Genomic DNA, 25421 nt, shown 5'->3' with positions numbered 1-25421 from the left:
CAGTGACAGCTGGCATAGCTTCACCTTCCAACTCGCGCAGACCAATCACAGGTCGCCTTTCCCGCCGTCACCCTGTGGCTGTGAGTTGTAAGCATGTAATACAAGATAGTAAGAAAAAATAGGCACTAATACCCAGGAAACAAAAGAAATAAATGTTGTCCAAGAAAGTGTGTACCCATAAAACTGATGATATTTAATGGATCAACCAGAAACAGCTACATGGGATATACAAACCCCCACCAATGCGTTTCAAGCGTAAGCTCTTTTTCAAGGTGACTATTTAGTGTACTCAGCAGTCCATTTAAATACCCATGATCCGCGCTGTCGTCCACTCCCCGCTCACTTCCTGAAACCATCGAGAGTGACGCAGGCGTGATGACGTAAGCGCGTGCCGTGAAACATACAAAATATTACAACTTTATTGATCAAATAACACAAAAACAATTTAAAAAGAAAAAAAAACATTAGAGTACTCGGTGTATCCTTTTTTCTTTTCTATTGTGAGTTGTAAGCAATCATCAGATGTGTGTTTCTGGCACAAACACGCTCTCTCCCTTATTAGACACACCCTCCCCCCCCCCCCCCCCCCGCTCCTGCTCTAAGAGATTTGCTGGACATTAGACTGTCCATAATTTGGGAGGTGAGTGACATTGGAAGCTCAAAATAGTTGCGTTGACCTACAAAACCACAGCAGAATGTCCAGTGAAAGTTTCGTTGTACTACGTGGTGCCGTTTGTGAGATTTTGATGCTTCTGACATACAAACAAACGGAATCCAGCTTTGAATTATAGTAAAGATATTTGGGTCAAAATGCAATTATTTTGTTTGCAGGAGTTCGGGAGCCAAAATTACCGGTAGTCCCCTAATTCTCCCTGGCGAGCAGGCATGATTTGCCGGTACGCGGGTGGAATTACACCGGGGCTGGCCAGTGTCTCCCAGACTCCTGTTTTTTGAGCCCAAATATCCCAGATCCGTATCCCTTATAAGTATAAAGTGCCCCAAGGTCCATACTTTATTAAAATATGGTTTATAATGTTGATGCATTTACTATAAGTACATATAGGTGCCGGGAAATCTGGAAAGACATCGTAGTTCAAAGAGGAGACGGGATGTTGAGAGGTGTCGGGGTGCTAAGTGGCAAGGCGGAGTACTGGATCCAGAGAACAGAGACCCCCTGCGAGGAGGACCCTCTGATTTGCCAGACTCAGTGGAGCCTGCCCAGTAGGTGGCAATGGGTTGACTGAAGGAAGCGGCAGAGTGTCGGCGCATTTCCCTATGGTCAATTCATACGTCCCGCCCATGGGGCATCCCGAGCTGGCTTGGCATGCCCCCTCCTCTGACTTCAGCCAAAGGAAGAGCTCCTATTCCTATTGGCTGGCGGGGAAGAATTCTCACCCTCTGATTGGTCGCTCCTCCTATCTCCATGCAGAACATAGAACAGCGGAAGGTATGTAAGGAGAAGCCCCGGTCAGAGAACCAGACGATCCTGTGTCTTGGGCCGGTGATGCAAAGGCGGCTTTTCAAAGTTGCTGTTGCGAATAGCAGAGCAACCGGCTTCATTTTTGGAGATAAGAAAGCCTGCCTAGCTGAGGCTACGTCAGACGCGAGGTCCAAGTGCTCGTTTCAGAACGTAGCGGTCGCGGCTAAGGTTTGTAGCCGAAAAGAGAACCAGGAGAGCTGGGTGGATACCCCGGTCAGGGTTAGCCTCCCGAAGCAGGCGCCCTGCACCTATTTTAGCCCAGATTTCACCCCCAGCGCCCCAGTAAGTGTGTATATTTCCTGTATCTTTGGAAGTCACTGTGTGTACGCGGGTTTACCCAAATAAACCTAATCTTATTCCACTACTGTGTTTTGCATAGTGAATGGTATAAAATTGTTAAAAGTTCTGGCAATTAACCCTGAATATTGCCTAAAGGTGACCATACTACGTGTAACAAGATAACCTACGTCTACATAAAATGATGTTATGGTACTCACCATTGACAGCAAATGTAACTATTTCACTCTTTATTGGGGATAGATGATCCTCAGGTTCTGGCTCTTCTTTCTCTGACTTAATCTCTAACCTCTCTCGTATAATCACTGGAAAACCTGCCAACAAGAAAAGGAAAATGGTAAGGATTCACATAAAGGAACCGTTTTATTCTGTGCATGTCCTCGCTAGAAAGCTACTGAATACACCACCTGACCTTCCAAGATCTATAAGAAGGCCCCTCCCTCATCTATCTGGGCGTCACAACATTTCTGCTACTGAGGAAGTTGGTTCTGTCGCCCCCCTGACTCCGTTTCTGATTTATCTAATACCTGGTTCTTGACTCCAGCTTACTCTTCCACTCTCCTGCCTTTTGCCTGTGCAGTCCTCCGATCTGGCTTCACAACTGCTTTTCTATCTGGAGTAGGTTGTGTCGCTTCTGTTTCACTAGCTTAAACTTCCTGAACTCTTTGAAAATCCTGATGCCGAACCCGGTCCCCTTCTGCTTGCCCGGACCCAGATCCGTCCAACGCTTCTCCTGCCTTTCTTCCACCCTGGCCCTGTATTGCCAGACTACCCCTTAAGCTTGCTCCTCGCCGAACTCTTCGCTGTCCGTCACACTACAGATCTGGACTCCTGACTCCAGCAAGCTTGTCAACCCCAAGTAAGACTGTGGTACTGTAACGATGCTCGTCTCAAGCAGGAAGCGGACCCGCAGGGCTGAGGTAGGAAGGTGAAAGAACCGACCTGAGCCGAGGGACAGAGTCCTGATAGAATAGTGCGTTGTAGGCCGAAGGTCGGGGCTGGCAGCAGAGTTGCGTAGTCGGTTTGGATGCAGAGGTTGGGCAGGCTGAAGACAAGAATAGTCGAGGTACGTGCAGTGGTCAGGGCGGGCTGAAGACAAGGATAGTCATGCCCTCCTACTGTCTCTGTACGTTATCAAAACTCTTTGATAAAGCACCCTGCGTGTGAAACGCGTTAGAGTGACTGTATCAGTACTTTTTCTGTCCATGTTTTTAATATAAATAAATCCTTTTGATTCACTTATCCCACGACTGACGCTGTGCACCGGTTCTTCCCTACCTGGGAATCAGTGCGTTATTCGGATCAGTGCGTTATTCACCTCTTGTATAGTAATAATTGTGGTTTTGATTAGCTCATTCAGCCACACTATACCTTTGTAGGCTTGCTCACTGGAGGCACACGAGCAAGACTCCACACTGAGTCAGCTCGTTTACCTACGCAGTGTCTGGTGGTGTTGTGCAGTATAATATACAATTACTATTCAGTATATATGGGGCAGCATTATGTGTCCCTGGCTCTAGGTCCTAGCTATATGTAGGGTTCCTATACCCATAGGAGCTGAGTCGTAATATTGTACCCTAGACCACATTAGTTACACGTATTAGCAGTGTGACCCTCACATCCTACCCGGCCCTGTGTGTTTTCCTTCTTACACCAGTTAGGCTAGGGTTCTTTCTACTATACAGCTATTTTCTACTTGCTGTTTGGGTATTGTTTAGAGGGTGCATGCCAATACCAACGTGGCAGACATGGTAAGGGTTTGCAGTTGAGATCTGATGCTACACTGTATATAGCTCTTGGGTTTTTTTACCACCGCAATACGGTGACTAGTTTTACCTTGGTTCACTCTGGGCAGTGATTGTTATCCACTTGTTCATCACTGCTTGATACATATTGATGTTCATTTGCAGTAAAATATAATTGATCCAGAACATGTAAGTTAGTGTTCATATTTCTAGGATCTCAGCGTTTAATATTCGTTTTAATACCCTTTATTTTAAGTTTGGATAATAACGTTGTACGAGTGCCCACACCAGGTTTCCTTTCTCTGTTTGTTCTACACATACAATAATATTCTCAATATAACATTAGACAATAATATTCTCAATATAACATTAGACAATCAGAGGTGAGTTTATTTTTCACAAGAAACATGTAGCTTATTTTCTGTCCATTCTTTAATGTTATTTTCCACAATATTGTAGACATTTCAGTCCATTCTTAAACAAACTGAATACAGATAAGTGAGGATAAAAGGGTACTACTTACAACCGTCAGGAAGTGAATCTATTTCACTCTTTATTGGGGACAGATAATCCTCTGTGTCCGGCTCTTCTTCCTCTGTCTTAATCTCTAACCTCTCTGGTACAACCACAGGAAAACCTGGCAATAAGAAAAGGGAAATGCCCCATGTAAAGCTGGGAGTGCGGGCTCTTCTTGTGATTTCCTCTCCTCTGATATTGGTATAATACCTGTGTTATAGAAATGTTACTAGCCCTGCTGGTAGAACATTACATATTATATCTTACCTGCTAGTGGTTCTATGAGAACACAAGAGTAATTAATTTGGGCTGTTTCATAACTGCACAATAATCAGATATTCCCTCCTTGCAGATCTCAGAGACACCACAATACCTACCATACTCACATAGCAAGTGTGGATCCGTGCTGGTAGTGGGCAGTGCTCCCTTGTCCATGCTGGTAGTGGGCAGTGCTCCCCTGTCCATGCTGGTAGTGGGCATTGCTCCCCTGTCCAGGCTGGTAGTGGGCAGTGCTCCTCTGTCCAGGCTGGTAGTGGGCAGTGCTCCTCTGTCCAGGCTGGTAGTGGGCAGTGCTCCTCTGTCCAGGCTGGTAGTGGGCAGTGCTCCTCTGTCCATGCTGGTAGTGGGCAGTGCTCCTCTGTCCAGGCTGGTAGTGGGCAGTGCTCCTCTGTCCATGCTGGTAGTGGGCAGTGTCCCTCTGTCCAGGCTGGTAGTGGGCAGTGCCCCTCTGTCCATGCTGGTAGTGGGCAATGCTCCTCTGTCCATGCTGGTAGTGGGCAGTGCTCCTCTGTCCAGGCTGGTAGTGGGCAGTGCTCCTCTGTCCAGGCTGGTAGTGGGCAGTGCCCCTCTGTCCGTGCTGGTAGTGGGCAGTGCCCCTCTGTCCATGCTGGTAGTGGGCAGTGCTCCTCTGTCCATGCTGGTAGTGGGCAGTGCTCCTCTGTCCATGCTGGTAGTGGGCAGTGCTCCTCTGTCCATGCTGGTAGTGGACAGTGCTCCTCTGTCCATGCTGGTAGTGGACAGCGCTCCTCTCTCCGTGCTGGAGGTGGGCAGTGCTCCTCTGTCCATGCTGGTAGTGGGCAGTGCTCCTCTGTCCGTGCTGGTAGTGGGCAGTGCTCCCCTGTCCATGCTGGTAGTGGGCAGTGCTCCTCTGTCCAGGCTGGTAGTGGGCAGTGCTCCTCTATCCATGCTGGTAGTGGGCAGTGCTCCTCTGAAGGTGCTGAGATAGGAGGTTCCTTGGTTTATATTTGTCGAATGACAGCTGTGCCTGTATAAAGGAGAAGAAGAGATTATTTGATTTCAGGGTGATTATGTGCATTTTAGTTGTAACACGTCCTTTTTTCTCTAACCATGTACTAGTAAAATCTCATTTCTTTGCTACCGCGGTTTCATGGATTTCTTATTATTTTCTCATGTGCTGGAAACTATTTCGTTTTACAAAACGAACAGAAGCTCCATCCTCATATAATATCTAATGGATAACAAAATTATTAGTAATATACAGCATGAATTTATGAAGGACAGATCATGCCAAACTAACCTTATTTGTTTCTTTGAGGAGGTAAGTAGGAATTTAGACCAGGGCAATGCAGTTGATGTGGTCTACTTAGACTTTGCAAAGGCTTTTGATACGGTTCCACACAAGAGGTTGGTGTACAAAATAAAGAAAATTGGACTCAATAATAATATATGCACCTGGATTGAAAACTGGTTAAAGGACAGACAACAGAGGGTAGGAGTGGCTGAGTGTGGGGCAGTAACCATGAGTGCAGGCTGTTGGGATGCTTAACTTGTGGGGTGAGTTTTAAGGTTAGGGTTGATGGAGAAGGATTTAGGAGTGCTTGTAGACAGCAGGCTTAGCAATAGTGCCCAATGTCATGCAGTAACTGCAAAGGCAAACAAGATCTTATGTTGCATTAAACAGCAATGGATGGAAGGGAAGTAAACATAATTATGCCCCTTTACAAAGCACTAGTAAGACCACACCTGGAATATGGAGTACAATTCAATTAAAAAGACATTATGGAACTAGAAAAAGTGCAGAGAAGATCCACCAAATGAATAAAGGGGATGGACAATCTGATTTATGAGGAGTGGCTAGCTAAATTAGAAGCCTAAGAGGTGACATGATAACTATATATATATATGTAGCCCTTTTTCTGACACGCTAAAGCGACTACGGGTAACTGCGCGCACCTGCGGCTCCAGGAGATGTGAGCCTCCGCTAGCTGGGAGCCTGGGGTAACACTTATAGCGCAGCGCCTCCACTTACCCAGGATCCCCGTGATGTGAGATTCCCCTGGGCAAGAAACATATACACACAAATGTATGATGCAACCAACTTTACTATATGCACAATATAGTATAGTATATAGTATAGCAGAACATCCCATCTGTTGCCTCCTCCCATCCCACAATGCTTCCCAACTCTCCTCCTGTCTTTCTTGACTCTTTTTCTGCTATCTCGGAGGAGGATGTATCACTGCTGATCTCCTCTTCTCCCTCTACCACTTGCCCTCTTGATCCCATTCCCTCCCATCTCCTAAAACCTCTTGCTCCTTCTATAATCCCTATGCTCACACAGATCTTTAACTCTTCCCTCTACTCTGGTACCTTTCCTTCATCCTTCAAGCATGCAACCGTTATACCATTACTCAAAAACAGCAAGCTTGACCCTACCTGTCCTTCTAACTATCGACCTGTCTCCCTCCTGCCTTTTGCCTCCAAACTCCTTGAACGTCTTGTATTCTCTCGATTGCTACACTTTCTCAACACCTATTCTGTACTAGACCCTCTACAATCTGGCTTCCGCACTGCTCACTCTACTGAAACAGCCCTCACTAAAATAACTGACGACCTCCACGCTGCCAAAGACAGAGGTCATTACACTCTGCTCATATTACTCGACCTCTCTGCAGCATTCGACACCGTGGACCACCCTCTTCTCCTTCACATTCTCCATACTCTTGGTATTCGGAACAAAGCTTTATCCTGGATCTCCTCTTACCTCTCCCATCGTACCTTCAGTGTCTCTTTTGCTAACACCTCCTCCTCCTCTATTGATCTCTCTGTGGGGGTACCCCAGGGCTCTGTCCTGGGACCCCTTCTCTTTTCTCTCTACACACTCTCTCTAGGTGACCTAATCACATCTTTTGGGTTTAAATATCACCTCTATGCTGACGACACACAAATTTACCTTTCAACCCCTGACCTTACACCTGCTATACAGACCAAAGTTTCTGAATGCCTCTCTGGAATATCATCCTGGATGGCAATCCGCCGACTGAAACTTAACATGGCAAAAACAGAGCTCCTTATACTACCTCCCAAACCTGGCCCTACTACATCCTTCCACATTGCTATTGGAAATACGATCATTCACCCAGTAGCCCAAGCACGCTGCCTAGGGGTCACACTTGATTCCTCTCTCTCATTCTCCTCTCATATTCAAAACGTTTCTAAAACTTGTCGCTTTTTCCTCCGCAATATCACAAAGATACGCCCTTTCCTCTGTTACTCAACTGCTAAAACTCTGACTCAGGCCCTCATTCTCTCACGTCTCGATTACTGCAACCTCCTGCTGTCCGGCCTTCCTACCTCTCACCTGTCTCCCCTACAATCTATCCTAAACACTGCTGCCAGAATCACTCTACTCTTTCCTAAATCTGTCTCAGCGTCTCCCCTGCTGAAATCCCTCTCCTGGCTTCCGATTAAATCGCGTATCTCACACTCAATTCTACTGCTCACTTTTAAAGCTTTACATTCTTCTGCCCCTCATTACATCTCAGCCCTAATTTCTCGCTATGCACCATCACGACTCTTGCGTTCTTCTCAAGGATGTCTTCTTTCTACCCCCTTTGTATCTAAAGCTCTCTCCCGCCTTAAACCTTTCTCACTTTCTGCCCCACACCTCTGGAATGCTCTTCCCCTCAATACCCGACTAGCCCCCTCGCTATCCACCTTTAAGACCCACCTTAAGACACATCTGCTTAAAGAAGCATATGAGTAGCACTGGATAATCATGGACACATGACACAAAGCTTGGCCTCCTGCAGACGCACTTAATAGTATTCCCTCCTACTGTCTCTGTACGTTCTCCCTACCTACCAATTAGATTGTAAGCTCCTCGGAGCAGGGACTCCTTCCTTAATGTTACTTTTACAGTATGTCTGAAGCACTTATTCCCATGATGTGTTATTTATATTTGTTATTTATATGACATGTATTACTACTGTGAAGCGCTATGTACATTTTATGGCGCTATACAAATAAAGACATACATACATACATACATACATACAATAACCTTAGCACTCTATCATATTAATACACACGCAGCATATAACCCAACACATAACCTATAACGCAGCTAAATGATAATGTCCTTAGAACGTGAGTGGCTCGGCCACACTTTTAATGAGTATTGTCCTGTACAGTAGTGGCTCGGCCACGCTCTTACAACCAGCTTTTATTACTCTACAAACTATCCCCTTCCAATTACAGATCGGAAAGGACCACACTGAGTCAATCCAATCGAACAACATTCATTCGCCTACCGTGGACGTTATTCTAGGACTCCTGTGACTCCAGGCTCCAGCAACACAACCCTTGGATCGACTGGACAGAGGCGCAACCATTTCAATTGAGTTCTTACTGCTCCCAGAATTGCTCCTCACCATCCAAAGCCCTATGCGGGGTCTCCGTACCTGAACAGGTAACCTCTCTTCTACCTAAAATTTATTCAGAATTTCAGGATGTCTTCAACAAGGCTCAATCCGAAGAGTTGCCACCCCACCGGTGTTTCAATTGCCCCATCGACCTTCTACCCGGCTCTGTGCCCCGCGAGGATGTTCCTACCCACTATCTCCTCCTGAGACCAAAGTCATGAAGGAGTTCATATCCAGGAGAATCTAATGAGAGGTTTTATTTGGAAGTCCTCGTCTCTGGCAGGTGCAGGGTTCTTCTTTGTTAACAAGAAAGACGGATCTCTCAGACTGTATTCTATCCATTTATTGACAATCAGAGGCCTAATAAAATTACAATCAAAAACCGGTATCCGTTACTCCTTATTACCAAACTTTTTGACAGGCTACAGGGTTCCACAAATTTGACCAAATTAGACTTATGGGGAGCTTATAACCTGGTAAGAATCTGACAAGGGGATGAGTGGAAGATGGCCTTTAATACTAGGGACAGCCATTATGAATACCTGGTCATGCCGTTTGGCCTGTGTAATGCTCCCGAGGTATTCTAGGATTTTCTCAACTAAATTTTTAGGGATCTTCTTGACCAATTCATCATTGTATATTTGGATGACATACTAATCTTCTCCAAAACCATCCGTGATCATCCTGGCCATGTCAAACAGGTTCTCCAATGTCTCCGACAGAATCACCTCTTCACAAATTGGAGAAATGTCTGTTTCACCAGACCACGACGTCCTTCCTACGCTACATCATCTCTGGCACCGGCCTAGCAATGGATCCAGCCAAGGTTAAAGCGGTATTGGATTGGCCTCAGCCCACAACCCTGAAAGTCGTACAAGGGTTCCTGGGATTCGCCAACTATTATCGTAGGTTCATTCAGAACTTCTCTCCCGTAGTGGCGCCCATTAGGGCATTGACGCAAAAGGGGCCGACGCCGCGCTGTGGCCTCTGGCAGCCATCCACGCTTTCGAGAAGTTGAAAAATGCCTTAGTCTCAGCTTTGGTGCTTGTGCACCATGATCCAACATTACCCCTTTACCCTTGAGGTGGACGCTTCAGATGTCAGAGCTGGAGCCATTTGTCCCAAAGGAAGTCTCCGCAAGCCAAATTGTGCCTTGTCCCTTGTGCCTTCTTCTCCAAAAAAATCTCGTCTGCCGAACAGAACTACGACATACGCAAATGTAAACTATTGGCTGATTGGAGGTTTGTTAGAGAAAAGGCTCCTCCTGAGACAGGAAGGAGAGACTCCTGAGCACACATGTGAGCTGAACAAGGAGACAGACAGAGGAGAGGTTCCTGAGTCTCACAGATGAGACTGGCAGAAGGAACACAGACTTCTTGAGCCTGCCAAAAGAGACTGCACGCTGCCAGCAAGACACAGGGGTGGGTACTTCTAAACCTGGATCCTGACATTGCCTTATCGCACAAAGGTGTGGACACCAGGAGAACAAAGAAGCCTTCCCCTACAAGAGACAGATAAGACTTTTCTTATAAGACTGTTATCTATGTCTATATATATATACAGTGTTCGACAATCCTATACATTTACTCGCCCGGGGCGGGTGGATTTAACCCCCGGCCGTGTAAATATTGGCTCAAGCAGCACACGTGTTTTTTTTTTAAATTCCCCCGTTCGCGCTGAAATTTCCCTGCTCGCGCTAAAAAAAAAAAAAAAAAAAAAAAAAAGCTCCCCTACCTGACTCCTGATTGGCGCGCGCTCCCAGGCTTTGTGGGCGCGCGGCCAGGCTCTATATGAGCCAGCCCCCAACGAGCGGCCATTCTTTGTGCCTGGAGATCTGTTGGAGGGTAAGTACTCTCCATGCTGCGGCCCCTCTGCTCCTTCCCTGCGATCCCCCTGGTCCCCACATGGCTCCCTACTCCCCACCGCGGCAGCTCTCCTGTCCCCTGCTCCTGTCCCCTTCCCCTCCTCCTGTCCCCTGCTCCTGTCCCCTGCTCCTGTCCCCTGCTCCTGTCCCTTCCCCTCCTCCTGTCCCTTCCCCTCCTCCTGTCCCCTGCTCCTGTCCCCTGCTCCTGTCCCCTTCCCCTCCTCCTGCTCCTGTCCCATTCCCCTCCTCCTGTCCCCTGCTCCTGTCCCCTTCCCCTCCTCCTGTCCCCTGCTCCTGTCCCCTGCCCCTGTCCCCTTCCCCTCCTCCTGCCCCTGTCCCCTTCCCCTCCTCCTGTCCCCTTCCCCTCGATCCACCGATCGATGTCCGGGGCGGGAGGTCCCCGCTGCTGCAGCCCGGTTGGCTTGCGGGGGGGGGGGGGCTCGGCCCTCACCACGTGCCTCCCCTGCGCCAGCTACCTTCATGATGGCGCAGCCGCCGCATGAGGTGGGGGGATGTCGGCCTGGCCCCCCCCCCCCCCACGAGCTTCATGCCGCCGCGGACTGGGGGGGAAGAAGCAGCCTGCAGCTTGGCCGTGCACTGTGACATGCCGGCGAGGGGAGCAGGGCAGTGGCGGCCACGGCGGGGCTGACTGTCCCCTGGGGCGCTCGGTGGGGGATACCTCGCTACGTGCCTCCCACCAACCCTGTTGATTGGGGGGGGGGGGATGTCGGCCTGCCCCCCACACGAGCGGGAGATGGGTGCGGGTGGGTGGGGGAGGAGCGTGGTGCTGGTAGCGGCCTTTCCTCCCCTGTGTGTGTGTGAGAATGTGTATGTGTGTGTGTGGGAGAATGTGTGTGTGTGTGAGAATGTGTATGTGTGTGTGTGTGTGTGTGGGAGAATGTGTGTGTGTGTGTGTGTGTGTGTGTGTGTGTGTGTGTGTGTGTGTGTGTGTGTGTGTGTGTGTGTGTGTGTGTGTGTGTGTGTGTGTGTGTGTGTGTGTGTGTGTGTGTGAATGTATGTGTGTATGGGAGTATGTGTATGTGTGTGACACCAGAGGTACCCCCCCCAATCAGTAACCTCCCCCCCAGTCAGTAACCTCCCCCCCAGTCAGTAACCCCCCCCAGTCAGTAACCCCCCCCAGTCAGTCACCCCCCCAGTCAGTCACCCCCCAGTCAGTCACCCCCCCAGTCAGTAACCCCCCCCTGTCAGTCACCCCCCAGTCAGTGTCAGTCACCCCCCATCCCCAGTCAGTGTCAGTCACCCCCCACCTGCAGTCAGTGTCAGTCACCCCCCACCCCCAGTCAGTGTCAGTCACCCCCCCACCCCCAGTCAGTGTCAGTCACCCCCCCACCCCCAGTCAGTGTTAGTCACCCCCACCCCCAGTCAGTGTCAGTCACCCCCCACCCCCAGTCAGTGTCAGTCACCCCCCACCCCCAGTCAGTGTCAGTCACCCCCCCACCCCCAGTCAGTGTCAGTCACCCCCCCACCCCCAGTCAGTGTCAGTCACCCCCCACCCCCAGTCAGTGTCAGTCACCCCCCCACCCCCAGTCAGTGTCAGTAACCCCCCACCCCCAGTCAGTGTCAGTCACCCCCCACCCCCAGTCAGTGTCAGTCACCCCCCCACCCCCAGTCAGTGTCAGTCACCCCCCCACCCCCAGTCAGTGTCAGTCACCTCCCCACCCCCAGTCAGTGTCAGTCACCCCCCCACTCCAGTAAGTGTCAGTCACCCCCCCACCCCCAGTCAGTGTCAGTCACCCCCCACCCCCAGTCAGTGTCAGTCACTCACCCACCCACCCAGTCACCCCCCCACCCCCAGTCAGTGTCAGTCACTCACCCACCCACCCAGTCACCCCTGCCCCACCCAGCCACTCACCCAGCAAACCACTCACCCAGCCAGTCACTCACCCAGCCTCTCTCTCTGTGTGTATCACCCACCCTCTGTGTGTGTCACCCACCGTTTCTCTCCTCTGTCTCCCCCACACTCTCTCTCTCCCCCCACACTCTCTCTCCCCCCACACTCTCTATCTCCCCCCACACTCTCTATCTCCCCCCACACTCTCTCTCTCTCTCTCCCCCACATTCTCTCTCTCTCCCCCACACTCTCTCTCTCTCCCCCACACACTCTCTCTCTCTCTCCCCCACACTCTCTCTCTCTCTCTCCCCCACACTCTCTCTCCCTCTCTCCCCCACACTCTCTCTCCCTCTCTCCCCCACACTCTCTCTCCCTCTCCCCCACACTCTCTCTCCCTCTCCCCCACACTCTCTCTCCCTCTCCCCCACACTCTCTCTCCCTCTCCCCCACACTCTCTCTCCCTCTCCCCCACACTCTCTCTCCCTCTCCCCCACACTCTCTCTCCCTCTCCCCCACACTCTCTCCCCACACTCTCTCTCTCTCTCTCTCCCCACACTCTCTCTCTCCCCACTCTCTCTCTCACCACTCTCTCTCTCACCACTCTCTCTCTCACCACTCTCTCTCTCACCACTCTCTCTCTCTCCCCCACACTCTCTCTCTCCCCTACACTCTCTCTCTCTCTCTCCCACTCTCTCTCTCTCTCCCCCACTCTCCCCCACTCTCTCCCTCTCTCCCTCTCTCTCCCCCACACTCTCTCCCTCTCCCCCACACTCTCTCTCCCCCACACTCTCTCCCCTACACTCTCTCTCTCTCCCCCACACTCTCTCTCTCACCCACACTCTCTCTCTCTCCCCACTCTCTCTCTCTGTCCCCCACACTCTCTCTCTCTCCCCCTCACTCTCTCTCTCTCCCCCACACTCTCTCTCTCTCCCCTACACTCTCTCTCTCCCTACACTCTCTCTGTCCCCCCACACTCTCTCTCTCTCCCCACACTCTCTCTCTCCCACACTCTCTCTCCCCCACACTCTCTCACTCTCCCCCACACTCTCTCTCCCCTACACTCTCTCTCTCTCCCCTACACTCTCTCTTTCTCTCCCCACACTCTCTCTCTCTGTCACTCACACTCTGGATCTTGATCTCTTATTTACCCTATATATCTTAACTGCCCTATACTACACCGAAATCTTAACTACCCTATACTGCTTTCTTCCAGATCTGGCTCAAGCTTCACACGGAAGACATCGGAACCCCCCCCCCCCCCTAACCCAGAAGACAGGTAGGGAACACCGCCCCAATGTATAACATTGCGGGAATGAGGGTACCTGGACATTGAGGGACTGCGGATCAGGTAAGATCCCAGGCGGGATTGCTGCTTTAGATATTGTGAAGCGGGGGCGTCCAGGCACTGGTTAAGAGGTTCAGGAAACTAGTCATTCACACCTGGCTTTTAATTCTAGATCTGACATTTACACACACACACACACACACACACACACACACACACACACACACACACACACACACACACACACACACACACACACACACACACACACACACACACACACACACACACACACACACACACACACACACACACACACACACACACACACACACACACACACACACACACACACACACACACACACGTAACAAGGACTAATTGTAGTATAATGTAATACAATAAATACATTTGTCAAAAACGAATGTTGTTCTGACTAGGAATTTATTAAATGTATTTTATTTATATATTTTATTTTAAAGCGGGGTTGGGGGCGGGACTAGGGGCGGGGTTGGGGGCGGGACTAGGTGGCGAGTAGATTTTTTGGTTGGGCGAGTAGATTTTTGGGTGATTTGTCGAACACTGTATATATATATATATATATAAATGTCCCTATGATTTGGGCCGGTGAATCGTAACCACGCAGTTAAAGAGAGCTGGACTACAAGTGTACAGTATATATACTCCAAAGTGGAGCAGATTTTGTTTGCTGATTTACATGTTTGCTGTGTTTAAAGTGACAGACGCAATAAAGCCTTATTTTAATTTCACCTTAAAACAATCTCCATTGCGTACCTCTGAACACGTCTCTTACAGGCCCCCTTTAAAAAAAATCCTACTAAAATAAAAGGAGTTTCAAACTGTCTGTGGCAACAAGACAGACCCTACCCTGCCAGTGTCACATCTAAACATATAATATATGTCTGATAATGGATACACCCTTAGTGGCCACTTTCCCACCTTGTGAGTTAGTTAAAAAAAAAAAAACACATAAGAAAACAGGATGGGTGTTGGAGATATTCATGCCTGAAGCAGCCCTAACTCACCAGAAATGCTCCCAGGTCGAAATCAATATTTAACCCATCGGGGGACAGGGTTTTTAACTCTTATATCCAGTAGGCCTCACGCCTACTGATATATTTCAATTTGTCCCCCCCTCTCTAATTACCTAAATAAGTCTCAATGGCCTGGCACACCAAGCCTTTCGGGTTTTGATTATGATGAATTAAAAAGTGATGCGGAACACTGTGCGTTGCGAGTCCTTTCCTAATGTAGTAAATGTGCTCGTAAATACGCCTCTGGTATGATCTCCCCGTACGCCCCACATATTGTAGGCCACAGGGACAACGTAGCAGGTAAATCACAAAGGTAGTGTGGCAGTTGCTGTATGAATTAATCCTATACATTTTAGATGTAACGTTAGATGTAAATGCAGTCTGAATTACACTGACGTACAGGGTGTGCATGCCTGTCACCCGAGACCAAGACTTATACACACATTAATACCGGGATTCTAGACTGAGCACAAGGCGGGCAAAATAAATTGTAATTTATTTATTTTCAGACAAACACACAAATCTTGCACAATTACACTTAATAAAACACTTATTGGGTACAGGGAACGAAATCAAATGTCCTTGGAACGAAAAAGTCTCTGGGCACCCCTGCACGCATGCGGGTGCGCAAATTGATCCGTGTAACAGTTCCTGGCTAGGGGCACAAGTTGCCACCTCTATATCTCCGCCAAAAGGAAAAAGTTTGTTCAGTCCTTACAGGGTTCGTTCGGGAACCCTTAGCTCTAACGAATTCCAGAAGAGGGGCACAATCCGTGGTTACGATATAATTAACCCCTCACACTCCGAAACCGCTGACGCTGGAACTTGGTGAATCCAATGAAATCTTCAGATGGAATTTGAGATGGAACTGCCAGGGATTGGGCAGCAGGCATCTTTATAGGGTTAAGGGCCCTATACCTAACATGCACAACCAATCCCTCCCGTGGGAACATTTCTTCCACCTATCCCCGAGTTGCCAGTACTGGATGGTTTAGGCGACAGGATTTGGGATAGTGTACTATCCCTAAGAAGTGTGGGCCAGTGCTGGTTGAAAATTTGCCTGATTTTCAGTGCCATCTGGTTATATTGTGTAATAAAAGAGATCTTATTACTAGAATCTGAAACCATATCTTTCTTTTTATACTCCAAAAGACTAATTCTGTCAATTTTTTGAACCTTAGATATTGTATGTTCAAGTTCATTGGCAAGATATTTTCTTTCCAAAAATGTAGTTTTTAATTCGCTCACCTGTGACGCAAAAGCCTCATCACTGGAAGAATTGTGCCTCAGGCGAACGAACTGTCCCTTGGGATATTGCGAATCCATTGCGGATTATGGTGGCTATCGGCCATAACCTGATATGCGGTACGTCCATGGGAACCAGGTTTGCACCGAGTTATGCCAATTAATTTATGGGCCAATGGGAGGATGAGTACATCTGGAACAACTGCCCCCTCAGTGCAAACCTGGTGCTCTTGAGCAGCTATATTGATGACGTTATTTTTATTTGGGATGGGAGTATTGAACTCCTTGACACATTTATTATTTATCTTAATATCAATCACATGAATGTTAATTTCACCTGCCATTATGACACTATACGTATTAATTTTCTGGATTTGGATATTATTTCTGAAGGAAAGTCCATTTACACTAAAACATATTTTAAGTCAGTACAAGCCAACATATGCAGAAAAAGATTTAGTGCTACTAGCGCTAATGCTTAAAGTGAAACATAAGTGTTATCAATATACAGTGATATGTGACAAAAAAAAACATATATATAGGCCAGGCTGCCAAGGGAAAAAGACTGACCAATACTAGTCAGATACAATAATACAAAACAAATAAATAAACCCGGCGCCTTGAACAATAATAATTATAAATAGTGTGGAATCTGACCATATATAAATGTCCAGTTTGATGATCCGGTAGTAACAAGCAGGGTTAAACACGCGTATAGGATAATCTTTATCCAAAACCGCTAGCTGCAGAGAACAGGGGGACACTCCGCCAAAGTACTTGCTTGGCGCCGTAGTGACAGACGCGAGAGGGTTCTGATTACCAGCGTCAACGGCGCCAAGCAAGTAGTTCAGCGGAGTGTCCCTTTGTTGTCTGCAGCTAGCTGTTTTGGATAAAGATTATCCTATACGCGTGTTTAACCCTGCTTGTTACTACCGGATCATCAAACTGGACATTTATATATGGTCAGATTCCACACTATTTATAATTAATATTGTTCAAGGCGCCGGGTTTATTTGTTTAGTATAAGGCAACAATGACATTATGGCTGATGGCCACCATAATCCTCCCCCCTCTCTGCTAGCTGTGTCTCCTCTCTCTCTGCTAGCTGTGTCCTCCCCCTCTCTCTGCTAGCTGTGTCCTCCCCCCTCTCTCTGCTAGCTGTGTCCTCCCCCCTCTCTCTCTGCTAGCTGTGTCCTCCCCCTCTCTCTGCTAGCTGTGTCGTCGTCCCTCTTTCCTAGCTGTGTCCTCCCCCCCTCTCTGCTAGCTGTGCCCTCCCCCCTCTCTCTGCTAGCTGTGCTCTCCCCCTCTCTCTGCTAGCTGTGTCCCCCTCTCTCTGCTAGCTGTGTCCCCCCCTCTCTGCTAGCTGTGTCCTCCCCCCTCTCTCTGCTAGTTGTGCCCTCCCCCCTCTCTCTGCTAGCTGTGTCCTCCCCCCTCTCTCTGCTAGCTGTGTCCCCCCTCCCCCCTCTCTCTGCTAGCTGTGTCCCCGTCCCCCCTCTCTCTGCTAGCTGTGTCCTCCCCCCTCTCTCTGCTAGCTGTGTCCTCCCCTCTCTGCTAGCTGTGTCCTCCTCCTCTCTCTGCTAGCTGTGTCATCCCCCCTCTCTCTTCTAGTTGTGTCCCCCCCTCTCTGTTAGCTGTGTCCTCCCCCTCTCTGTTAGCTGTGTCCCCCCCTCTCTCTGCTAAATGTGTCCTCCCCCCTCTCTCTGCTAGCTGTGTCCTCCCCCCCTCTCTCTGCTAGCTGTGTCCTCTCCCTTCTCTGTTAGCTAAGTCCCCCCCCTCTCTCTGCTAGCTGTGTCCACCCCCCTCTCCCTGCTAGCTGTGTCCTCCCCCCTCTCTGTTAGCTGTGCCCTCCCCCCTCTCTCTGCTAGCTGTGTCCTCCCCCCTCTCTGTTAGCTGTGTACTCCCCCCTCTCTCTGCTAGCTGTGTCCTCTCCTCCTCTCTCTGCTAGCTGTGTCCCCCCTCTCTCTGCTAGCTGTGTCCTCCCCCCTCTCTCTGCTAGCTGTGTCCTCCCCCCCTCTCTGCTAGCTGTGTCCTCTCCTCTCTCTGCTAGCTGTGTCCTCCCCCCTCTCTGTTAGCTGTCTCCTCACCCTCTCTCTGCTAGCTGTGTCCTCCCCCCTCTCTCTGTTAGCTGTGTCCCCCCCTCTCTGCTAGCTGTGTCCTCCCCCCTCTCTCTGCTAGCTGTGTCCTCCCCCCCTCTGTTAGCTGTGTGTCCCCCTCTCTCTGCTAGCGGTGTCCTCCCCCCTCTCTCTGTTAGCTGTGTCCTCCCCCCTCTCTGTTAGCTGTGTCCCCCCCTCTCTCTGCTAGCGGTGTCCTCCCCCCCTCTCTGCTAGCTGTGTCCTCCCCCCTCTCTCTGCTAGCTGTGTCCTCCCCCCTCTCTGTTAGCTGTGTCCCCCCCTTCTCTCTGCTAGCTGTGTCCTCCCCCCTCTCTCTGCTAGCTGTGTCCCCCCCCCTCTCTGCTAGCTGTGTCCTCCCCCCTCTCTCTGCTAGCTGTGTCCCCCCCTCTCTCTGCTAGCAGTGTCCTCCCCCTCTCTCTGCTAGCTGTGTCCCCTCCCCCTCTCTGCTAGCTGTGTCCCCCCCTCTCTCTGCTAGCTGTGTCCCTCTCCTCCTCTCTCTGCTAGCTGTGTCCTCTCCCCTCTCTGTTAGCTAAGTCCCCCCCCCCCTCTGCTAGCTGTGTCCTCTCCCCTCTCTGTTAGCTAAGTCACCCCCCCCCCCTCTGCTAGCTGTGTCCTCCCCCCTCTCTCTGCTAGCTGTGTCCTCTCCTCCTCTCTCTGCTAGCTGTGTCCTCTCCCCTCTCTGTTAGCTAAGTCCCCCCTCTCTCTGCTAGCTGTGTCCTCCCCCCTCTCTCTGCTAGCTGTGTCCTCCCCCCTCTCTCTGCTAGCTGTGTCCTCCCCCCTCTCTGTTAGCTGTGTCCCCCCCCTCTCTGCTAGCTGTGTCCTCCCCCTCTCTCTGTTAGCTGTGTCCCCCCCTCTCTCTGCTAGCTGTGTCCTCCCCCCTCTCTCTGCTAGCTGTGTCCTCCCCCCTCTCTGTTAGCTGTCCCCCCCCTCTCTCTGCTAGCTGTGTCCTCCCCCCTCTCTCTGCTAGCTGTGTCCTCCCCCCTCTCTCTGCTAGCTGTGTCCTCCCCCCTCTCTCTGCTAGCTGTGTTTCCCCCCCCCCTCTGCTAGCTGTGTCCTCCCCCCTCTCTCTGTTAGCTGTGTCCCCCCCCTCTCTCTGCTAGCTGTGTCCTCCCCCCTCTCTCTGCTAGCTGTGTCCTCCCCCCTCTCTGTTAGCTGTGTCCCCCCTCTCTCTGCTAGCTGTGTCCTCCCCCCCTCTCTCTGCTAGCTGTGTTCCCCCCCCTCTGCTAGCTGTGTCCTCCCCCCTCTCTCTGCTAGCTGTGTCCTCCCCTCTCTCTGCTAGCAGTGTCCCCCCCTCTCTCTGCTAGCTGTGTCCTCCCCCTCTCCCTGCTAGCTGTGTTCCCCCCCTCTCTGCTAGCTGTGTCCCCCCCCCCCTCTCTCTGCTAGCTGTGTCCTCCCCCCTCTCCCTGCTAGCTGTGTCCTCTCCTCCTCTCTGCTAGCTGTGTCCTCCCCCTCTCTCTGCTAGTTGTGTCCTCCCCCCTCTCTCTGCTAGCTGTGTCCTCCCCCCTCTCTCTGCTAGCTGTGTCCTCCCCCCTCTCTCTGCTAGCTGTGTCCTCCCCCCTCTCTGCTAGCTGTGTCCTCCCCCCTCTCCCTGCTAGCTGTGTTCCCCCCCCCCCTGCTAGCTGTGTCCTCCCCCCTCTCTCTGCTAGCTGTGTCCTCTCCCCCTCTCTCTGTTAGCTGTGTCCTCCCCCCTCTCCCTGCTAGCTGTGTCCTCCCCCCCCTCTGCTAGCTGTGTCCTCCCCCCCTCTCTGCTGACTCTCTGCTAGCTGTCCTCCCCCCCTCTCCCCCCTCTCTTTGCTAGCTGTGTCCCCCCTCTCTCTGCTTGCTGTGTCATCCCCCCTCTCTCTGCTAGCTGTGTCCTCCCCCCTCTCTCTGCTAGCTGTGTCCCCCCCTCTCTCTGCTAGCTGTGTCCTCCCCCCTCTCTCTGCTAGCTGTGCCCCCCCCTCTCTCTGCTAGCTGTGCCCCCCCCTCTCTCTGCTAGCTGTGTCCTCTCCCCTCTCTGTTAGCTAAGTCCCCCCTCTCTCTACTAGCTGTGTCCTCCCCCCTCTCTCTACTAGCTGTGTCCTCCCCCCTCTTTCTGCTAGCTGTGTCCTCCCCCCTCTCTCTGTTAGCTGTGTCCCCCCCCCCTCTCTCTGCTAGCTGTGTCCTCCCCCCCTCTCTCTGCTAGCTGTGTCCTCCCCCTCTCTCTGTTAGCTGTGTCCTCCCCCCTCTCTCTGCTAGCTGTGTCCTCCCCCCTCTCTCTGTTAGCTGTGTCCCCCCCTCTCTGCTAGCTGTGTCCTCCCCCTCTCTCTGCTAGCTGTGTCCTCCCCCCCCCCTCTGTTAGCTGTGTCCCCCTCTCTCTGCTAGCTGTGTCCCCCCCCCCCTCTGCTAGCTGTGTCCTCCCCCCTCTCTCTGCTAGCTGTGTCCTCCCCCCTCTCTGTTAGCTGTGTCCCCCTCTCTCTGATAGCTGTGTCCTCCTCTCTCTGCTAGCTGTGTCCTCCTCTCTGCTAGCTGTGTCCTCCGCCCTCTCTCTGCTAGCTGTGTCCCCCCCCCTCTGCTAGCTGTGTCCTCCCCCCTCTCTCTGCTAGCTGTGTCCCCCCCTCTCTCTGCTAGCTGTGTCCCCCCCCCCTCTGCTAGCTGTGTCCTCCCCCCCTCTCTCTGCTAGCTGTGTCCTCCCCCCTCTCTCTGCTAGCTGTGTCCCCCCCCTCTCTCTGCTAGCTGTGTCCCCCCTCTCTGCTAGCTGTGTCCTCCCCCCTCTCTCTGCTAGCTGTGTCCTCCCCCCTCTCTGTTAGCTGTGTCCCCCCCTCTCTCTGCTAGCTGTGTCCTCCTCTCTCTGCTAGCTGTGTCCTCCCCCCTCTCTCTGTTAGCTGTGTCCTCCCCTCTCTCTGCTAGCAGTGTCCCCCCTCTCTCTGCTAGCTGTGTCCTCCCCCCTCTCCCTGCTAGCTGTGTTCCCCCCCTCTGCTAGCTGTGTCCTCCCCCCTCTCTCTGCTAGCTGTGTCCTCCCCCCTCTCTGTTAGCTGTGTCCTCCCCCCTCTCTCTGTTAGCTGTGTCCTCCTCCCTCTCTCTGCTAGCTGTGTCCTCCCCCTCTCTCTGCTAGCTGTGTCCTCCCCCCTCTCTCTGCTAGCTGTGTCCTCCCCCCCTCTCTCTCTGCTAGCTGTGTCCTCCCCTCTCTCTGCTAGCTGTGCCCCCCCCTCTCTCTGCTAGCTGTGCCCCCCCCTCTCTCTGCTAGCTGTGTCCTCTCCCCTCTCTGTTAGCTAAGTCCCCCCTCTCTCTACTAGCTGTGTCCTCCCCCCTCTCTCTACTAGCTGTGTCCTCCCCCCTCTTTCTGCTAGCTGTGTCCTCCCCCCTCTCTCTGTTAGCTGTGTCCCCCCCCCCTCTCTCTGCTAGCTGTGTCCTCCCCCCCTCTCTCTGCTAGCTGTGTCCTCCCCCTCTCTCTGTTAGCTGTGTCCTCCCCCTCTCTCTGCTAGCTGTGTCCTCCCCCCTCTCTCTGTTAGCTGTGTCCCCCCCTCTCTGCTAGCTGTGTCCTCCCCCTCTCTCTGCTAGCTGTGTCCTCCCCCTCTCTCTGTTAGCTGTGTCCTCCCCCCTCTCTCTGCTAGCTGTGTCCTCCCCCTCTCTCTGTTAGCTGTGTCCCCCCCTCTCTGCTAGCTGTGTCCTCCCCCTCTCTCTGCTAGCTGTGTCCTCCCCCCCCCTCTGTTAGCTGTGTCCCCCCTCTCTCTGCTAGCTGTGTCCCCCCCCCCCCTCTGCTAGCTGTGTCCTCCCCCCTCTCTCTGCTAGCTGTGTCCTCCCCCCTCTCTGTTAGCTGTGTCCCCCCTCTCTCTGATAGCTGTGTCCTCCTCTCTCTGCTAGCTGTGTCCTCCTCTCTGCTAGCTGTGTCCTCCGCCCTCTCTCTGCTAGCTGTGTCCCCCCCCTCTGCTAGCTGTGTCCTCCCCCCTCTCTCTGCTAGCTGTGTCCCCCCCTCTCTCTGCTAGCTGTGTCCCCCCCCCCCTCTGCTAGCTGTGTCCTCCCCCCTCTCTCTGCTAGCTGTGTCCTCCCCCCTCTCTCTGCTAGCTGTGTCCCCCCCTCTCTCTGCTAGCTGTGTCCCCCCTCTCTGCTAGCTGTGTCCTCCCCCCTCTCTCTGCTAGCTGTGTCCTCCCCCCTCTCTGTTAGCTGTGCCCCCCCCTCTCTCTGCTAGCTGTGTCCTCCTCTCTCTGCTAGCTGTGTCCTCCCCCTCTCTCCTGTTAGCTGTGTCCTCCCCTCTCTCTGCTAGCAGTGTCCCCCCTCTCTCTGCTAGCTGTGTCCTCCCCCCTCTCCCTGCTAGCTGTGTTCCCCCCCCTCTGCTAGCTGTGTCCTCCCCCCTCTCTCTGCTAGCTGTGTCCTCCCCCCTCTCTGTTAGCTGTGTCCTCCCCCCTCTCTCTGTTAGCTGTGTCCTCCTCCCTCTCTCTGCTAGCTGTGTCCTCCCCCCTCTCTCTGCTAGCTGTGTCCTCCCCCCTCTCTCTGCTAGCTGTGTCCTCCCCCTCTCTCTCTGCTAGCTGTGTCCTCCTCCTCTCTCTGCTAGCTGTGTCCTCCCCCCCTGTCCCTGCTAGCTGTGTCAACCCCCCTCTCTCTGCTAGCTGTGTCCTCCCCCCTCTCTCTACTAGCTGTGTCCTCCTCCCTCTCTCTGCTAGCTGTGTCCCCCCCTCTCTCTGCTAGCTGTGTCCTCCCCCCTCTCACTGCTAGCTGTGTCCTCTCCTCCTCTCTGCTAGCTGTGTCCTCCCCCCTATCACTGCTAGCTGTGTCCTCTCCTCCTCTCTGCTAGCTGTGTCCTCCCCCCCTCTCTGCTAGCTGTGTCCTCCCCCCCTCTCTGCTAGCTGTGTCCTCCCCCCCTCTCTGCTAGCTGTGTCCTCCCCCCTCTCTGCTAGCTGTGTCCTCCCCCTCTCTCTGCTAGCTGTGTCCTCCCCCTCTCTCTGCTAGCTGTGTCCTCCCCCTCTCTCTGCTAGCTGTGTCCTCCCCCTCTCTCTGCTAGCTGTGTCCCCCCTCTCTCTGCTAGCTGTGTCCTCTCCTCCTCTCTCTGCTAGCTGTGTCCTCTCCTCCTCTCTCTGCTAGCTGTGTCCTCTCCTCCTCTTTCTGCTAGCTGTGTCCCCCCCTCCCCCTCTGCTAGCCGTGTACCCGCCCCCCTCTCTCCGCAAGCTGCAACCGCCTACACCCTGTGTCCCAGACACACAATCCCCCCCCCTGTGCTCCCAGACACACAATCCCCCCTCCTCCTGTGCTCCCACACACAATCCCCCCTCCCCCTGTGCTCCCAGACACACAGCCTCCCCAACCCCTGTGCTCCCAGACACACAACCTCCCCTCCCCCTGTGCTCCCAGACACACAACCTCCCCCTGTGCTCCCAGACACACAACCTCCCCTCCCCCTGTGCTCCCAGACACACAGCCTCCCCAACCCCCGTGCTCCCAGACACACAACTTCCCCCTGTGCTCCCAGACACACAACCTCCCCTCCCCCTGTGCTCCCAGACACACAACCTCCCCCTGTGCTCTCAGCACACAACCTCCCTGTGCTCCCAGACACACAACCTCTCCCCCCCCCCCCCTGTGTCCCAGACACACTATAACATTAGGACATGTTAGAGAGAAACTGCAGCTGGTATTTGGGATATCAGAACATACTGTCAGACAGGACTGTCCCCAGGCAATCGTGTCTCACACAGAGCTACAAACAATAACACGTGTCACACACACAGAGAGCTACAGACAATAACACACACGTGTCACACACACAGGGAGCTACAAACAATAACACACACACACACGTGTCACACACAGAGAGCTACAGACAATAACACACACACAGAGAGCTACAGACAATAACACACACACACACACGTGTCACACACAGAGAGCTACAGACAATAACACACACACACAGCTACAGACAATAACACACACACAGACGTACAGACAATAGTAACACACACACACACAGATACTGACAATAACACGTGTCTCACACACACACACACACACACACACACACACACACACACAGACAATAACACACACGCGTTACCGCTGTAGTAATGAAGGGGTTAAACTCCAGTAGTTTCCTCAATATAATGACTTTCTAACACTTTAATAACTTTCCCAAATTAACACCAATAATTCCCAAAGTAAAATAAAAGCCCATTACCTTGCAGTCCCTGTGCCAGCAGCAGCAATAACCCCTCCAGTAACAGGCTCAGCCTCTCCCTCCTGTGTGTCAGGCAGCTCAGCACTGGGACCCTGTGCTAGCAGCAGCAGCAATAACCCCTCCTCCAGTAACAGGCTCAGCCTCTCCCTCCTGTGTGTAAGGGAGCTCAGCACTGGGACCCTGTGCTAGCAGCAGCAGCAGGAATAACCCCTCCCCCAGTAACAGGCTCAGCCTCTCCCTCCTGTGTGTAAGGGAGCTCAGCACTGGGACCCTGTGCTAGCAGCAGCAGGAATAACCCCTCCTCCAGTAACAGGCTCAGCCTCTCCCTCCTGTGTGTAAGGGAGCTCAGCACTGGGACCCTGTGCTAGCAGCAGCAGGAATAACCCCTCCTCCAGTAACAGGCTCAGCCTCTCCCTCCTGTGTGTCAGGCAGCTCAGCACTGGGACCCTGTGCCAGCGGCAGCAGCAATAACCCCTCCTCCAGTAACAGGCTCAGCCTCTCCCTCCTGTGTGTCAGGAAGCTCAGCACTGGGACCCTGTGCTAGCAGCAGCAGCAGGAATAACCCCTCCTCCAGTAACAGGCTCAGCCTCTCCCTCCTGTGTGTCAGGAAGCTCAGCACTGGGACCCTGTGCTAGCAGCAGCAGGAATAACCCCTCCAGTAACAGGCTCAGCCTCTCCCTCCTGTGTGTAAGGGAGCTCAGCACTGGGACCCTGTGCTAGCAGCAGCAGGAATAACCCCTCCTCCAGTAACAGGCTCAGCCTCTCCCTCCTGTGTGTCAGGAAGCTCAGCACTGGGACCCTGTGCTAGCAGCAGCAGGAATAACCCCTCCAGTAACAGGCTCAGCCTCTCCCTCCTGTGTGTCAGGAAGCTCAGCACTGGGACCCTGTGCTAGCAGCAGGAATAACCCCTCCTCCAGTAACAGGCTCAGCCTCTCCCTCTTGTGTGTCAGGAAGCCCAGCACTGGGACCCTGTGCTAGCAGCAGCAGCAGGAATAACCCCTCCTCCAGTAACAGGCTCAGCCTCTCCCTCCTGTGTGTAAGGGAGCTCAGCACTGGGACCCTGTGCTAGCAGCAGCAGCAATAACCCCTCCTCCAGTAACAGGCTCAGCCTCTCCCTCCTGTGTGTAAGGGAGCTCAGCACTGGGACCCTGTGCTAGCAGCAGCAGCAGGAATAACCCCT

The 25421-nt window shown here is 52.4% G+C and overlaps 1 protein-coding gene across 2 annotated transcripts in view; it reads right to left on the bottom strand.

The window, feature by feature from the left end:
- LOC142473306 (uncharacterized) overlaps nucleotides 1-24492 on the bottom strand; it is a 56161-nt gene extending 31669 nt beyond the window's left edge. The window contains exons 1-4 of one of the 2 annotated variants that reach the window (XM_075580502.1): nucleotides 24242-24492; nucleotides 4416-5302; nucleotides 4046-4159; nucleotides 1978-2091 (exon numbers count right to left, since the gene is read on the bottom strand). In XM_075580502.1, coding sequence (XP_075436617.1) covers nucleotides 1978-2091; nucleotides 4046-4159; nucleotides 4416-5223 — 1036 coding nt within the window. In that variant the 5' untranslated portion in view covers nucleotides 5224-5302; nucleotides 24242-24492. The remainder of the gene's footprint in view (nucleotides 1-1977; nucleotides 2092-4045; nucleotides 4160-4415; nucleotides 5303-24241) is intronic. The other variant, XM_075580503.1, reaches the window with a different exon arrangement.
- Between the last annotated feature and the right edge of the window lie 929 nt (nucleotides 24493-25421).

The sequence above is a fragment of the Ascaphus truei genome (genome assembly GCF_040206685.1).
Source record: "Ascaphus truei isolate aAscTru1 chromosome 3 unlocalized genomic scaffold, aAscTru1.hap1 SUPER_3_unloc_1, whole genome shotgun sequence".
Taxonomy (NCBI): Eukaryota; Metazoa; Chordata; class Amphibia; order Anura; family Ascaphidae; genus Ascaphus; species Ascaphus truei.
The sequence above is the reverse complement of the archived record's forward strand: the minus strand, read 5'-3'. Positions and strand labels throughout refer to the sequence as shown.